Consider the following 18,025-nt stretch of genomic DNA (forward strand, 5'->3'; position numbering starts at 1 on the left):
GCCTTACAACTCCCATGGCTGGAAAAAATCTGTATTACAGAAGATTACTTCAGTATTTGCTCCAGTTTTCCTTGAGATTGACTTCAGCTCTCAGAGTCATGAATCTGCTGGAGGCTGAAACAGCACTTGTCCAGCAGATGCTTACTTTTTCACCTGGAAAAGCACACTTGGATCTCATTTGTCCCCCTATTTCCCTTTTTTGTGTACCAACAGCATTGGTGTTTGAACAGCCAGCTACAAGGGAAGAGCAGGCTGTGTGATACCACTCTTTTCCATCACCCACAGAGATGAGTTTGGAGTTGACAGGAAGTCAAGTCCATTTAACATGGTGCTGGCTAGTGAAGGCAAGCAGCACTTACCACCTGAAGAAGAGCCAGGTAGCCAGAACCAACGTTATCAAAGTTGACTTTAACATTGACCCAGAATATTTTTCCTGTGGTATTATACATTCTACAGTCTGTTATGTCATCAATCGAATCATCTAATTCTGAATCTTCTTCTGTCAGATTGACACACTTTGCAAACTTCCCAGCAAAGAGGTTCACTCCCATAATGCTAAAGATGAGCCAGAAGATGAGGCAGACGAGCAAAACATTCATGATGGAAGGGATGGCTCCCACGAGGGCGTTGACCACCACCTTGGGTGAAATGGGAAGGAAAAATTACACTTAAACAAAGATGCGTTTAAGTATCTGCTCAGTGCAATAAGCAGTCACTTAGTCATCTCAGCAAACAGAAACCTAATGTTTTCTGTGTCAATACTAGTCACAGCTGGCATGGGTACCTTGAACAAAGATTCAAAGGTCCGTATTATCTCTTAGGCTTTCAAAGGAATAGTTGACACTTTTGGTCTGCTGTAAGCCACTAGCACGTAATTATACTACAGCATGACTCCATCCTCTTTTGATGACTATCCCTTGGTATTGGAGTGGGGGATGTTTTGCTTGTCTGTTTTTTTTAAACTTTTATAACATAATTTCTGAAATATTCATCCATAAGCAACTAGTGCAGAGGACTGTAGTACTAAGACTGTAGAAAGTAGTTTTTAAAAGGATCAGTCTTAACTCTCTACTAGTATTTTGCTAGCTCTATTATTTTTAGTGGACTATGATTGTATTTGGGGTCTATAACCATGATCTAGGTACTTTTTCTGTGCTAGGTGTTGTACAATCACAGAAAATGTCTGTGCAGGCTTTAAGTGCATGTTGAGACATAACAGATCACTTCATAAAATGGGGCAGTGTAAGGAAATGATGAGAATATATCTTTGAGTTCCACAGTGAAGGCAGTGAACTCAGCAGTCAGGTAGCAAAGAACTTGATGGACTAGAAGAAAAATCAAAAAAGTTTGTGAAGGTTATTGGAGACCATGTCACACACATTCTGTATAGCAAGGCAGAAAGTATGATGGTACCTGTTTCAAAATTGACTCTAGACATGGAAATTTTGCATTATATTAATTAACAGAATGCATCAATTTCTCTCTGCCTTCACAGTGACAAGATTGCAACCAGAGAGCTTTCATCCTCACTTCCAGAAGATATCTAAAGCAACCTGTATCTCAGCTGCACTGAGACTGCGTTCCCATGTAAACGTGTGACAGTGATGCCATATGTCTTTCTGTCATCCATTTTCACGTGCCAGAGTATATTGCACAGACCAGACTTTTGCCCAAATACCACTGTGGTTATCGTACCGTTTCACACTGCAGTGTACGGGCATGTTTTGCGTATAGCTGAGGGAGCCTTTCTCTGCATTTGCACAATGGTAGATTTGTAATTATTCACATCCAGAAGTGTCACATTGTTCCAGGTGCTTCTTTGATAGAAAAAGGCAGCAAATATTCTGCAGACAAACACTCCTGCTTTTTGAAAGAATAAGTCTATTTGGAACAATCATTTGAGCTAAGTACCTCTTGACAGTCTAAAGTTTTTGTAAATCAATCCAGTAAAAACTGGCAGAACAGAGGTGACTCTTTCCTCTGAATTAGCTTGCCATTAGACTGAGAATTGTACTCACAGTTTTCATTCTCTGTTTTGTTTTTGCCTAGCTCAGTAAGACAGGAACACAAAAAAGACTGAGCAGCGATGGAACAAAGTTCTGCCTAGTGTAGTTTTAGCTTCAACAGTACTTAAGATCGATCACTTGAGCAAGGTCTATAAGGAGCAACAAAGTACAGAGGAGCACCACAAAGATGCCTTTTAAAAATTCACTTTCCAGGTCCTAAACTAAACTTGGTGTAGACATGTAAACTTCATAAAGACACAGTCATGAGTTATGAACCTGTTACGTGCTTATTAGTACTGACAGGCTTTAATGTGTATTCAGTCTTACCCTCATCCCCTCAAAACGTGACAATGCTCTTAAGGGTCTCAGAGCTCGGAGAGTCCTAAGAGATTTCATGGGGCCAAATGAACTGCCGAAGAGATTTATTAAAGAGACCTGAATGGGAAGACAGAAGAAAATATTAGCAGTGTCCTGATGTCTAGTTCCTTTATTCCTATTAAAAAAAAAAATTAAAAAAAAAAAAATCTCCCCATATTTTCCGTGCCCAGAGTGCAATATTCTGATATCCTGAAACCATCATTAATGGAGGTAAGAGTACTCTCTTAACTTTGCATCCAGAAAATTATTGGTGATTCTGCTACTACATCCTGTGTCAGGAGCTGCGTAGAAACACCAAAGGCAGAACTTACATCTACAATAAAGAAGTCCAGCCAGCACCAGGCATTGGTGAAATACTTCTTGAAGCCATAAGCCACCCATTTCAGGAGCATCTCCAGAACAAAGATGAAAGTGAACATTTTGTCAAGAAACGCCAACATAATTTTAATGCTTCTTCTCTCATTTATATGGATGTCTTCAAATGCCTGAAATTATAATATATAGACAAATGGCAAAAGTCAGAGATAAGCTTTATAAAATGAAAGTCTAGCATCATTAAGATCCCTTTGTCATTCAGTATGTGTTTTATACAGATCTAAACCCCATCTTTTATTTAAATCTATGTTATCTGATAAAATTGTGATTTTCCCAGTCCCTTAATTTTCTTTTTCTCTATCTAGTACACTCCCATGGACACATGCATCATGCACACTGGGAACCTAGGAGGAAAGTATAAACTTCTTAAAATGAATTTCTAAAAATATACTTTCAAGAGAACCAAGCATTATTTTCTTCCAGTATTAAGAGTAACTTATTTGTTGTAATGACATAAAAAATATTCAAAACTGTGAAATAACTTCCAGAGAAAGACAGAAAAATCCAGTATACATCCAGAATAGAAACAGCTTCTGAGAATATATTTTTAGTATTGTTCACTTTCTCTCATAATTTGTAACAATATGAATAATAAATTTGCAGTAATTGCAATAGAGAATAAATGACTGCTATGTGAAGCCTCTTCTTTTTTTCTCCTGATGAGTTCAAATATATTCTCTGTGTTTTCTGCTAAAAAATTCCCAAAACTTGCACCCAGAGAAATTAAAGCTAAAAATGGTTCTAAATGAATATATGAAATTGCGCTGCACTAACCAGAGCTCCACTGCTCAGAAGGATCATGAATATAATAAATGATTCAAACCAGGAGTGTTCAACAATCTGGTAGCAGGTTTTTCTCAGATTCCACCATGTTTCTCCTCCAAACTTTATGGCACTACCCACATAACAGTGAAGGTATCGAACACAACCTGAAAGCGAGAGACAGCAATGAATGCATGGAATGAATGTACATGCACGTGAAGCCTTCCTCAAGAAACTTCTTGCAGCAGGGGAAGGTCCACAGTCACATTAACTGCCTCATTGTTGGGTGGGCTTTTTTCATGTTTTGCCATGAGGAAAAAAAAAAAAAGGAATATCTAATATTGTTTGCCTCATAACTCCTATGTAAGTACACATAAAGTAGGTGGAGTCCCTTAGGACAACTTTCCATTGTCTCAAGATATTTCTGAGACACTGGACATGCTCTCACCAACCTGCTGTTTGGGCACACAAAAACTGCAGGGCCATGGGAAGAGCCTTGCTGTTACAAAAGCCTTTCTCAGTTTCTGTGAATGGTTTGGAAAGCAGAGACGAGATTCCCCGGAACAAAAAGGTTTGGAGACAGAGAAGGTAAACAGTTGTCTTCAATATTGCAGCATTGTATCCTGCCTTGCAAGGTCTATTCATTTATTTATTTGCTTCTGAATGTATGGAGTAACTGATTTTATATCATATAACCTGCAAGAATATGTCATATTCTAGCTGACAAACAGGCTCCATAAAAGGAGACATCTCCTTTCAAGCTCATCAAATTCCTTCTTTTAACAGGCAATGACACCAGGGTCACCTAACGTTTCCTAACCACTCCATTACAAAATCCTGGGTTTGATTACGTATTAATTTTGCCAAGAATTAACTCTCTTTGGCTAACATTTTCCTCGCTGCGTGCTCTAGGCTAATTCGTGTTTTCATTATGGTGAAAAATGTCAGTCAGAAGGCTTCTGTCATTTCCAAGCAGGAAAAAAAAATATATATGTGAGACACATATATATGGTATCTTATACACATATGACATAGTATTGTACATATAACTCATTATATATCATAGAATATAATGTATTGAAAAAATTCTGATCATCTTTCTTTCAATAATCCCAGTTTCCCCAGTAACATACATTTGGGATTTGAGATGGGGCAGGGAATGGCACTTGCAGAAGATACGGACTTTTTTTTTTTGTGGAGAAATCTGTGCTAGGTACAGATTTGCTGCACCTTCAGTTGAGTTCCCTACTGGTTTGGCCACAGCAGACACTCTTCAGCCTGGGACTGCAGAGCACAAAACAAGACATTTCATGTTTCTTCCCTGGAGCAGGGCAAAAGAAAAAAAATTTAAAAATCTCTTTATTTCTTTTGTTGTAACAGCTGTACAGGCAAAAAATTCCATTGATATAGTAGGGTTTAAAAAAAAAAAAAAACAAAAAAACAAAAAAAACAAACCAAAACACCACAAATGCTGTAGCTCAGAAGCTCAGAAAGAAATCTGACATCTGTATTATTAATGCAATACTTGTGGTTTTTTTCTGGAGAAAGCAAATTGCAGTGTAGGTACATTGGATCTCTCTCAGGATTTATGATGTTTAACATAATAGTAAATATATGTATTATCACTGTACTGAGAATACTTTGCATTCAGGTACAACACCCCTCTAGCAGCGAATAATTTCTGCATACTTCACTGTTATTTATTCAATCCTACACTATGCATTAGATGTTTCATTGACCCAAAAAGGGCACAGGAGAAAAAAAAAGAGGCCAGCTCTACAGAAGAGGGCAATGAGGGGATGGGAGTAATTACAGCCAGATTTGATTTATCCGTGCTCTCATCAGATGAAACATCCAGGAAGTGGTGCTGGGAAGGTGGTAACGAGAGCAAGGCTTTGCCTTTGGGAGCGGAGGAGAAAAGCAAACTCAGAGAGCTGTGGGACCTACTGCTGGGCTCCATGTATTTGCAAGGCTGGAGAAGTCCCTCCTGATCATTTTATGGTACAGGAAAGCCTGAATGGGCAAAAAACAACTGAATCAAAGAAAACTTGGGGAATGGGTGGAAATGGTGGTGGTCAGCCAGGCTAACTGGGTGAGCAAAGAGCAAGTTGGAGCACCAGGAAGAATTTTGCCACAGTTATTTGCTTAGTATAACACACTTGAAAGAAATGAGCCTATAAACTGACTTGATGTAGTTTGTTCTCTCACAATTAATACTGCAAGTGCAGTGATTAACCCTGGCTGTCAGTAGGGACACTTGTTTGAGAAACATCTCAAGAGCTATTTCTTTGCATCGTATGAAAACCACATGCTGTTACACATGTTAGGGTAGCAAGAATTCATAGAAGTACTCAACATATCCCATAACAACTTGTAAAACTAGATGTTGCATGATGATTTGAGAAGGGATTCCCAGATTATCACTCTATAGAAATTCAACTTCATCCTAGCAGCTTCTCTCTACTAATTTCTGTTGCCGAGTATTAACAAATCTGATGTGTCAAGTGCCTTGTTCCAGTGACCGTTGTCAGGTGAGATCCGATCACATACGCTTCTTTTATGCTAATACCCAAAAGTGACTTTGGTGCTCTCCAATACAGTGAAATTCATCTCACTTCACTATAGTAGTCTCATCTTTTGGGGTTGGGTCAATGCCATTGCCCAGGTCCCAGTTAGAAGCAATTGGCTTCAAAGGAAAGGGGGTTTGTTTTTCAGGTACCACAATCTCTCTGTTGACTAGAGGGGGACAATGATTTGGACTATTTATCCAATTTCCAGATAACTAAAATTACCTTAGAATAATCTCACCCTTTTGGCTCAGCATCACTAGACAAACAAGTCTGGTTTTGAAGACTGGTCTTCTCACTTCCTGGTAACAAAACCATGAGAGCCTTACCTTCTGGAAAACATTTTTCTGGAGTCTTGAAGTCTTCAGCAAACTCTGGAATCTGCCTCAAAAGATCTTCAGGGTTTGTCAAATCCACTGTGCTGCCTTCAGAAGAGCTGACGCTGTCAAACTACAGAGCAAAATAAGATCAGGTATTGATTCTTTCTACATTCAGCTCCAAATGAGTAAGTTCATCCATCAACAAATAATATTCAAAATTAAAACTTGGCTATGTACTAATGTTTCGTGTAGTGTTGGTAATGGAACAAACTTTGTGATTTTAAAAGTGTATGAGCTCATAAGTACCAACAGGTACATTCAAATAGGGGTCAAATCTATCTAATTACAGTATCTATCTACAGAAACCAGATTTCACTGCCCTGGTAAGCTGGTAAATTGAAGAGCTCTTAACTTGCTTATCAGTACATGTAGTCCTCAAAGTGGGATAAACTGCTTGGGTTAAAAGCATGAAACCACAGGAAAATGCATTCAAAGAGGAGAACCAGGTAAATATATCTGGTATAGTATCAGGAACTGAAACATCCATTACAGTATTTATGAAGTAGAAATTGGAATCGTTTCATACATCCTTCAGTAACTAAGCTTTTACCTATCCCATCACACCCTATATAATGGATGATGAGTTAGCAGTTTATTACAAGTTGCTTAATCTATGTTTTTTTCTTTTATGTTTGTGTAGTGCTGTGTTACTTTTTTAATTTCTTCTTTATTCAAAATTATTCTAAAAATATTTTTAGTTAATAACTACTATCTTAATGTCATAGTGCGAAACTCATTTAAAGTATTATATTGCTTGAAACTGAGATACTTAGGACACAGGCAGACTTGCTGGATTTTCCTACTTTTACTTGGAAGCATATCTTTTTTTTAATGCCTTTTTTCCCCTCCTCTCCTTTTTTGGTGGACTCGTACCTCAATAAATGGAAAGTAGCAGAGAAAAGTTTATAAACTATTTATTTAAATCAAATTATTGTGTAGTTTTTCCACTTCTAAACACTCCTTTTCCTATACGTAAATTTTTCTTAAAAATCAGTACCTAGAAACCCAGCCCAGCTTCAGTTTCATTCACACAACTCTGGCTCCATCATTAACCAGCCAGACCGGCCACCCCAAGCTCAGAGCTGCTGCTGCCACTAAACTCCACCCCAGCAAGTCTTTGAACAGAAACTTACCTGAGCTTGACCAGTATTGGAAAGTCAATACAGCCATAGAAAAAACCTTTGTTACCTCTTTTTGGTCTGGTGTTGATGGTTCAACCTTCCTATCCTTTCCTAGGTAAAGCACACTGAATTCTTCAGAGGACAATCCGGATCCTTTACTCCAGCTTCCTGAGTTTCTCCCTCTTTCTCCCCTTTGCCTCAGGTGATTTTCATCCTGAAAATAATCTGTGGATTAGAGGGGGGTTTCTTTTCCCTTTTTGTGGGGTGGACAAGTTGGAAGAGAAAGAAAGATAAGATATACATTTCATTTAAAGTAGGGCTCTCCAGGCAAAAGTCGTAAGACCATTTTGAGTCTCTGATTTTACTTAAGGGTAAAGAAAATTTTTCCCAGTGGACTTGCAGCAAACGAAAGAATTAGTACTGTAGTGAACTAGCCAAAAGTTAAGTGAGAATTTTTGTATGGGGATTAAAACAGAAACGTAAAGTGAGAAATCTTGAAATAGGAACGGCAGCTTTTATGGTTAAAATAGAACTGAAAAATTCAGAGGACACAAAGAAATATGATAATATATGCTATCATATAAGAAATATGCCCTTACTAGAGCCATTCTGTACTTAATCCTTCTAACTTCTAATAATTACTACATACGACATATAGCAAGGACAAATACAAAAAATGGCTCCGAGCTATAAATTCATATTATGTTGATAATGTTCTTAATGCAGAACACACTTTCTCCTCTGTCATGTAAATAATGCCAAAATAGTTGGCATTATTTGCATAAATTTTTACGTAAACATTCCAAGTTCACCAAGGACTTCCACAATTACCTATGGGCTATGTAATTACCTGTGCGTAACACAATGTGTCAGCTAGGAATTCCTGCAGCAAATCCAACAATTTATGGTCAGTCTTTTAAGACCGTGAAAGACTCTTGATTTCTAAAAGGCTCCAAGTGATAATTTACCCTCACTCTAAACATTCATATTTTTGTTTCTAGTTCAAAATTTAGTAAATCTCTGGAAATGGAGCAACATACGCCACTATGTTCTGCTAGAGACAGTCTTCTACCATAAATGCATCCATCTAAATATATATATATCTATACATGGACACTCTAGTGTTCCAACACAAATAAAGAAATGTATTACCTGTTTGCTGTATTCTGTGTCTGTAAATGTGCTCAGCTTATCATCATCTTCAAAACCCTCACTTGTATTCTCTGCCTCAGCAATAGGGACACAAACAAACACATTGGGATTGGTAATAAAATCGTCAAGACCTGAGCATTTGTCCCCATACTTTTCAGCCCATTCATTACTGCAATTCTCTTTACAATTCCTTATTTCTTCACGCTTGAACCCAAGCGGGTTCTGTGCAGTCAATTTGATTTTCTTCTTCTGTGCTTTCTTTATATGCTTGAGCTTCCCACAACAGGTATCCCATGTAACGCTCTTCACAAAGTGAAATCCCTTGTGAATCCGAGCAAAGGCAATCCGAAGGTTGTTCATCTCTCCATCATCCTCTGCTGTCTGGAGACAGTCGGTACTGAAGGAATTCAGCAGTAGTGCAATGAAAAGGTTGAGAACCTGAAAGTCATTGAAACAATAAGAAAATTAAAAGTCAGAAGAGTAGCATTCAGAAATCTAAATTGTAACTTTGAAGAGCACAGATATTGTCAAAGTTCAGACTTACTGAGCAAACCAAAACAAGGTAATAATGAAATTAACATGACTGATGAATTAAACTTCTCTCTCTCTCTAAAATTCCAAAGTTCCCATGACTCTCTTCCCCAAAAAAAGTTATTTTAAAACATAGCTAAAACAGATCTGTGCATGCCAAATACATTATTTGGCAAAAACATCTTTTCAAAGTTTATAGTAATAGCAAAGGCTATGGTCATGGCTTGTCGGCTTAATAATATCTCTTCCTTCTTCAAACTAGAATTAAAGCAAGCCTCTGTGGACCTGCTTCCAAAATCCAGTGTGAGATCAGATTCAGGCCCAGCAATTCCATCAAATCTGAAACACTGTCACAAAAAAAAAAATCAAAACAAAAAGAAGCTTGAAGTGAGGTTTTCTCCCCTCTTTTGAGTACATTTAAATAGAAGAACTTATAAACCCCACGTTTGGGGTTTTTTGGGTTTGTTTTTTTTTTTTTTTAGGGAAAGGAAAAACTAATTTTTTTCCCTAATGTTTCAGTTTGGGATGCGAACTATGTTCTTAATTTTTATAGTGTCAGAAATAGACAGATAGTACCCCTGAGTCATCCAGAGAACAGTCAGTGGAGAACACTAGCCCTCCAGAGACCAGTTCATCCCATCTGTCTTGGTTATTGACCTCAGGCTGGAATAAGTCTCACTCTCAGATCCATCTCTGTTTCCTTTGATAATAAGAAAGCCTAAACAAGGAGCGTAGGCTAAGCACTTATTGTTTGACAGTTAACATCATGTGACGTGAAAACTACTCTCAGCATTTCATCACCTAAGTCAATCATTGTGGTGTAGAACAGGCAGGACTTCAAACCAGGGTATTTGGGAGTGAGCCACAGAACAGATATTTCCCATAAAGGACTGACGAAATTTAGTTCTTTCCAGTGATTTCTTAAATTAAGGGAAGATTGGTATGTAAATGGTAGGAATGACATGAGAAACAAAGCTATTAAGAAGTTTTTTATGAATTGGGCAGAAATGATCGAACAGAACTGGGAAGTCAGGTGCGCAAGGTTGTGTAGGATATGCCATAGCAGGATCCAGCTCTTGGATGTAAACTTAGAGATGATTAAAGAAAATCCTGATTTTAGTGATAAGAGTGTAGATTCTGCCATTTGCTGATAAAGAATTAAATACATGAGATCTTAAAAAACCCACAGATTCTGATTTACAGAGGGATTTAAGCACTTAGCTCCATTAATTCAAGCAGGTAAGCCATTAGCCTTACTGATTATTTACATCCAAATCCCAAGATGTGCAGAAACATGGTCACCTGTCTTACATTGACTGCAAAGATATTCCTCATCACGCTGCCACATGAGAAGGTCAAGTGATGCTATGTGCATAGCACACAAAATGGGAAAATATGGACAGCGGCTCAAAGGTAAGAGGAAAAGAAGTTTTTGCAGACTATAACACACAGAGGTTGCTTTCACTTGCATTTTGGGAAACTACCTTTTTTGGCAAAATGGCAATTCAGTAGATTCTACCATTCACAGGATAAAGAGAAGAAAATATTGGAAAACTCACCACTAAATTTCCTATCACCATGACTAGCAGAAAGACAAGAAGGCACAGTGGTCGTTCAGCGACCACCATGCAGTCCCACATGGTCTCGATCCATTCTCCACACAGAATTCGGAAAATGACGAGGAATGAGTGGAAAAAGTCCATCATATGCCAGCGTGGCTTGCCGTTTTTGTTTATTTTATGGCTGTTCTCCCCATAGCTTCTCCCAAAAAGTTGCACCCCTACTATAGCAAAAATGAAAACGATGATTGCCAGGACGAGGGTCAGATTACTCAGTGCACCCAGGGAGTTACCAATGATTTTAATTAGAGTGTTTAAAGTTGGCCAGGACTTTGCCAGTTTGAAGACCCTCAGCTGTGTAGAAACATAAACCATAGTGTTAGACATCGATAGCGATAAATCATCTTTGCACCATTCAAATTCTGCAAAAACTATTTTACAGATATTCTGAACTATGTAATATTTGTGGCACTGTGACACTAATACTTTTTAAAAAGTATTTATACATTTCTTTTTTTTTTTTTCCCCCCTCCCTTTATCTAGGCAATACTGCAAATCTAAAATAAATGCCTCATAAAGGACCAGGCTGACACGAGTCCCTGGGAAGTGTTTTTGGCCCACACAGGCAGGTATCCATACAATGCACCTGATGCAGACTGTGGTGCTTAACCTACGCATAACACAAAGGACCAAAGTTGGAAGACGAGCTGATGTATTACTACAAAAGGAGTTTATCTTTTGGTAAAGCAATATAAATTGGTCCACAGTATATGATATGAATACCTTAACATCATTTCACATCTATTTTTAAGCATTGGGTTTTTTCTTGTATTTGTATTTCTGTGCTAGTTTTTAATTTTTGACACCAGTTTTATAATATATCTAGTCTGGAATATTTTTTCTTCTGAACATTTCTTAGTATATTCGAAAGAAATATGTATGTCATTAAACTCTGACTCTAACATCACAAGAAGTTTAAGAGTGTATTTCTTATCCCCAATGCCAAGAGGAGGGGGAAAAAATTTAAAACAAAAACGAAAAAAACCCAAACCAATCATTTCTTGCATCCTAATTGCAGACAATTGAGGTGTTCTCTAGTATATGTTGAACATAATATTTTATACAAGTGAGTAAGCGTGAGGCATTACCAGTCTGAAGGATCGTAAAACTGACAGAGTTCCTCCTTTTCGCCTTTCTTTCTTGGTTTTGTGTTTGGGTAAACTCAGTTCAATTAAACTCAATGTCACAATTATACTGTCAAAAATATTCCAGTGCTGCTGAAAGTAATAATAGGGATCTAGAGCGATGATTTTTAAGATCATTTCTGCAGTGAAGATTCCTGTAAAAACCTGTAACAAAGACACAGTAGCATCAGCCTAAAAGGAGCCATGATTTTTTCTTGTCTTTAGATCAAATTTCGACAAATAACATTCATGGACAGATCAACAAAACCCATTTTTTATGAACTTCTAATGCACTTTCAGTTAAAATGGAAGGATTGTTTTCTGCCTTCTCAGGAGTGTGTTAGAAGCGTATCAGTAAAATCTGGGAATTGTCTATACTAGAAATTTAGAGTTTATGAACACCGAGTTTGCTAATATTTAATTTTTACAGTTAATCTTTATGTCTCAGGTGAAAACACCCATCAATCACTCCTTGGAACAAAATGTCACATAGTTGAGAATTTTCTTACCAAGTTGCCTACATTAAGCATCGATTTAAAATTATCTGACATATTATTGTGCTCCAGTGCCATGAACAAAGTGTTCATCACAATGCAAAGAGTGATGGTGAGATCAATAAAAGGATCCTTTATGAAAGCAGCCACTTTTTTCTTGATTCTCAACCAAAGCGGAGAACAGTCCCAAATTAGATACTTTAAAGCAAAATCATTCAGGCATGGCGGGCATCTCCGCTGGGATTCTTCAAGTTCTAAATGCAAAAGAAAACCCCATTATAATTAGTTATCACTGAGCAAGATGGTGAAATAATAACTTCAATTACTCAAAAGACCAGAGAAGAAAAAAAGAACCCTCACATCTCACACAGAGCACCAAAGCTTCACTGCACTTTCTACCATTCATGCAGTCCCTACACCAACTAAAGAAGGTGAAGATAAAATTCAGAGAAAATTGGATTCAAAATTTATTCTTGTGAACTTACTTCAAAAGCTTTTGGATCAGGTTTTATTTGTCTTAGACTCGGACTTGTACTAAATACAGATGTTTATGATGCAGAGGCGGCACCGCAGCCTCTCACACTAGAAGCTCTTTATAGTCAATACAGCAGCTGAGACACTTCTCACCTTATCCTTAGGTAGATGTCTAGGACACTGGCTATATCACACCCAATATTTCTTTGTCTCCTGTGACTCTTAAGGAAGTCTAGAGAGTTGAGGGAGTCAAGTCTAGAGAATCAAGGGCAGCCACAGGCACTTTGATTGTAATAAAGGCAAATCCAAACCACAGCGCCTGAAATTTGGCCTCAGGCCACTTCTACTGGAGAGGTCATGCCTACCATTTCCCAGCTGATGCAAGTTGCCACACCTCTCCATTTTCTATAAGTAAACACAGGATAGAAGGTTTTCTGGCTTTGCCATTTTCATCCTGTTGGTCAAATATAAATCTCATAGCCTTTTGTTGTGGTTTAATGCCAGCTGGTATCTAAGCACCACGCAGCTGCTCACTCACTCACCCCAAGTGGGATGGGGAGGAGAATGGGAAAAAAACCACCTCATGGGTTGAGATAAAGACAGTCTAAATGGGGTAACAAAGGAAGATAATAATAATATATATAACAAGTGATGCACAAATGCAATTGCTCACAACCTGCAGAACCACCCTCACCCTCCTCCCCGCAATGCCCAGTCTGTTTCCGAGCAGCGATCCCCCCTCCTGGCTCGCTTCCCCAGTTCTATCTGGAGCACGACGTTCTATGGCCGGGAATATCCCTCTGGCCAGCCTGGGTCAGCTGTCCTGGCTGTGCTCTCCAGCTCCTTGTGCCCCTGGCAGGGCGTGGGAAGCTGAAAAGTTCTTGGCTTAGTGTAGACACTACAACTGCCTGGCAACAACTACAAACATCAGTGTGTTATCAACATTATTCTTATACTAATTCCAAAACACAGCACTGTACTGGCTACTAGAAAAAAACTAACTCTATCTTCACTGAAACCAGGACACCTTTCTTTCTTCATCATCAATATTAACGTGTCCTCCAAAATACTTCTGACTCTGCTGAAGTCCTATGCAAATTCATCAACAAACCAGAGCTTACTTCAAGCTAAATAAAAGCACAGTAGGAATTAGTAGTAATCTGGTTTTCAGGGACCTGAAATTTTTTCAAATATGAGATAAACTGAGCTGATGGGGGCAGGGGGGAAGTCTTCCTCATTCTGTTCTCCTGGTCCAGAAAACAACTAAACAATTTGGGCTGCAGTTTTTCAGAAATTGCAACAAAACTATTAGTCAGTATTATAGCAATCAGTGATAAAATCCCCCAAAATTCACATCGAAAGGGAAGTTAAAGGAATAAAATAGTGAGGTTAAGTATTCAAAACCCAAAAATTGCTACAAGTGATTTTGCTTGCATAAACTTATTGAGATTCTGCATGCCTATATCTCTGCCAGTGACACATCACCAGTCACAGGGTCAGGAGGAGAAGACAGTATCCCAGTCCTGCACCTCAAATGGTAGAGAAACCCCTTCCACCCACTCTCACTCCAGTCCCCTTCACTGTCTTTCCTACAAAACAAGATCTTATGACAGGCAAAGGATGCATTCTAGTACGTAAAGACTGCGTGATAATGCTTTTTTTTTTTTTTTTTTTTTTTAACAGAGTCAAGTTAATGAAGAAATTCCTAACTACACAGCTACAAATCTCTGTTAACATTAAAGAAATATATTGACATTTTGGTCTTGCATGCTAGCATTACGCTAGGATTGAAATAACCATAATGAGGAACCACTTACCCTCCAAGACACTGGTAATTATGCTGACTGCACTTGCTGCCCTTTGTCTCTGAAGGGCCTCGTTAAAGTACTCCACTGACAGATGAGGAGGCAAATGCATCATGCCGCTCTCATCATTTACAGCTGGCTGCTTAAAGAAGTAAACATGATTAGGGAGATACACAGGAACAAAATGAAGTAGGATGCAATGATGGGTAACTATGAAAGTTAATAGGAACAATGACACGCAGCCAAATAAATGGACCTTTTTACAAGATGTAATAGGTGTTGAGAACGAAGGTCCTACTCTTCAGTAATAACGCTGCAGTAAATGGATCCTGCGAGCGTGTAATAGCAACAGGGCAAGCACAAGCCTTGGAAATAAGTGTATGAGGGGAAATAGGCCTAGGAAATATTCCAGACACTAGTGGACAAGGAAAGAGACGAGAGATAAACTGGTAGAAAAGCATCCCTACCCCCTTGGGGAACTTACAGACAAAGCTTCTGCATGGTGCTAAAGGGGCTGTGAAGGAGAAAGAAATTACAGTTACTACTCAAAATGATCCCCCCCGGATAGGGCATGGGATAAAAAGACTCTTTGGTGACTTGTAATTCCAGCATTAGGAGCTTTCAAAAGTATGTTAGTACAAGTTGTGCAGAGCAGAAAAATAGAGTTTGTAACAGGAATGCTGTAGCAATGAACTCTAGTTTTCTGGAACTCATCAGAGTATTAAAAATCACTTTCTGCTGACAACTTAGAAACTCCCCACATCGGTATACCTCATTTCACATCACTGTTTGCCATTTCACTGAAACTCTTAAGACCATAAGTACCTGCCACTTATGGAGAAACCATCATAGGAAGTACATACTTAAAATAATATCTTTTACTTACCACGTCACCTTTTCCTGGGTCTTCCATCACCGGTGGAAGCATGACTCCTTCAGAGGACACTGGATCTAGACTGTGCACCCTGCTGCTTCCTCCTCCCATCACCGAAATCACCCCATTGCAGTCATCCGCGTTAGCCCACTTGCTGCTCTGCACGCAGTTTGGGGTAGCGGGGTGAGAGCTGTGGCTTATTTGACTTTGCATGCTGGAGCGTCTTCCCATCTGCATGACCGACAGTGACTGACACTGAATTTCGTGTTCCCTGGCACTGTGTGTCTCCTCATCGCCAAAATCCATTCTGGAATCAAGTTCCAAAGCAGGTATTTGGAAATTGAACACACTCCCGTGGCTAAGTCTGCGTTTTGCCTGATTTGCGTTGGGACCATACACCAGGCCAAGGAAAGACTGAAAGCCCAGGAAAAGGAATAAAGAGAGAATGGCATAATAACATAGAGAAAATGTTGGGAATCAATAAATTTAAAGTTTCATAACATTTCCTACAAATGACTGCAAGTCTGAATTTGATTTAGATTTTTCAGGAAGGATTGTGCTTAGATTTTAAAAGGCAGATAATAAAATCCTATCAGCCGTAGCAGCTATTTTTGTGATAAGCTTTATATTTTAAGTAAGAAATTTTTAACAGAGAATGATGGCACAAAAATTAAATTCTGATAGTCATTCACTTTTTTCTACTTCTCAATGTTATAGAAAATGTATTTTAACTGTTCTTGTAACTTTCCTTCCATCCTTCATTTATTTCCTTTTCAAATTAATTTTTACATAGATTTCTTCCTTATCCCAAAAGGCTTTTTATTTTAAAGACTTAAGAGTGATCAGTGTTTGTGATTTGGTTTGTGCTTTCAAGCAATTTCTTTTAGTATTAGAATTAGAAAAGCTGTAAGGATCTCAGATTCAGACAATAGATTACCAACTTTCGTTGACTGTCTGTGGACTGTGACTTGGGGAAATGTTCTTCTTCATTATCTTCTATCCCCAAGGACTTATTTCTCTTTTTCCTATTGCTTCTTTCTTTGATTTCTTTGGTAGACAGAGAAGAGGCTTCAAAGGAGCTAATTGACAGGATATCAATTCCTTTAATAGCCAACGACTGAAATTAAAACAAAGACACCGATGAAATTTTTGCTGGGTACTTTGAATATAAGCAGAAAGAAAAAACTTCTGTGCTCTGTATTATTTCCTCTCAACAATTTGTGTTTCACAAAACTCGTTAAAATCTTCCAAGATGTGATAACTCTAAAAGAAAGAGAATTTCCCCAACATATGGAGCACTGAACAATTTGCTATTTGCAGTATGTTACGTGATCGCATATATTGGGCCTGCCAGGGGCAAAATAATCACATTGTAGCTCCTATTCCTCCACATGGCAGATTTGCTTACAATAAAAATACTCAGTTTGAAAATAATGCTGTAGAATATAACCTTTTCCCCAAATAAATGCTCAAAGAATATTCAAATTTTGTCTTTTTGTTGGGGATCCACACCGCGGCTGACCTCCCTTCCCATATTGAATTTAGGACAATATTTTCAAAAAACAGGAGTGTTTTCTTCCAGAATCCTCTAAGCTATTTAAGTTACCAAGACTTTTCATTCAACTACTACAGGTTTTAGTTTAGATGTTGATGCAGTTGATCAACAGAATTACTGTATATTTCTCTGCTCACCAGTCCACAAGGATAAAATAGGAGAAAAAAATAAAAAATGCCTACATTTTCTTTTGGAAACTGCTAGCTGATTGAATTTTACATTTCCCAGATTTTCAAATACTGTTCTTCTTACAGTAACAGCAGCCTTTAATGCTCATTCTCCACAGCAAAAGTCATTGTTTCATGGGAAAAAATACACAGCTGAACAAGGACTGACTCCTGTATCTCTAGGAATCACTACTTTCAATAAGTTATCACTTGCTCCTCTTCCCATGAGTGACTACTACATACAGATGTCTACAGGGAATGATGCATTTTCCTATGTGACTGACAACAGAGCACTGCGACTAGTGCTTGCAAGGAAATAATTTACGTACCTCCTGCTCCTTCTGTAATAATTCCATGGCTTCCCGAAATTTCCTTTCCTTTGCCTCTGTTTCAGCAATGGTGGCCTTGTTCTGGTCTTCATATGCCATTGTTACTACAGCCAGAATCAAGTTGACTAGATAAAATGAGCCCAGAAAGATGACCAGCATGAAGAAGAGTATATACACCTTCCCAGAAGCCCTGAGGGTCTGTAAGTAACACACCCCAGAGATAAAAATTACCATATAAAATACCAAATAGGCTTTCAATGTGTGTCTGAAATTCTTTAGAAGCATTCAGCTTCCTAGACACAATGTTTTAGG

General features: G+C 38.3%; 1 protein-coding gene across 1 annotated transcript in view; it reads right to left on the reverse strand.

The window, feature by feature from the left end:
- The window catches only part of LOC104632752 (sodium channel protein type 5 subunit alpha-like), a 35,860-nt gene that overhangs the window by 6,266 nt on the left and 11,569 nt on the right, over window positions 1-18,025 (reverse strand). The window contains exons 9-22 of the mRNA XM_075747046.1: window positions 17,714-17,911; window positions 16,600-16,779; window positions 15,671-16,076; window positions 14,801-14,923; window positions 12,525-12,763; window positions 11,980-12,180; window positions 10,832-11,185; window positions 8,742-9,179; window positions 7,657-7,803; window positions 6,418-6,538; window positions 3,534-3,688; window positions 2,696-2,869; window positions 2,334-2,441; window positions 360-638 (exon numbers count right to left, since the gene is read on the reverse strand). Coding sequence (XP_075603161.1) covers window positions 360-638; window positions 2,334-2,441; window positions 2,696-2,869; window positions 3,534-3,688; window positions 6,418-6,538; window positions 7,657-7,803; window positions 8,742-9,179; window positions 10,832-11,185; window positions 11,980-12,180; window positions 12,525-12,763; window positions 14,801-14,923; window positions 15,671-16,076; window positions 16,600-16,779; window positions 17,714-17,911 — 3,123 coding nt within the window. The remainder of the gene's footprint in view (window positions 1-359; window positions 639-2,333; window positions 2,442-2,695; window positions 2,870-3,533; window positions 3,689-6,417; window positions 6,539-7,656; window positions 7,804-8,741; window positions 9,180-10,831; window positions 11,186-11,979; window positions 12,181-12,524; window positions 12,764-14,800; window positions 14,924-15,670; window positions 16,077-16,599; window positions 16,780-17,713; window positions 17,912-18,025) is intronic.

The sequence above is a fragment of the Balearica regulorum genome, chromosome 2, assembly GCF_011004875.1.
Source record: "Balearica regulorum gibbericeps isolate bBalReg1 chromosome 2, bBalReg1.pri, whole genome shotgun sequence".
Taxonomy (NCBI): Eukaryota; Metazoa; Chordata; class Aves; order Gruiformes; family Gruidae; genus Balearica; species Balearica regulorum.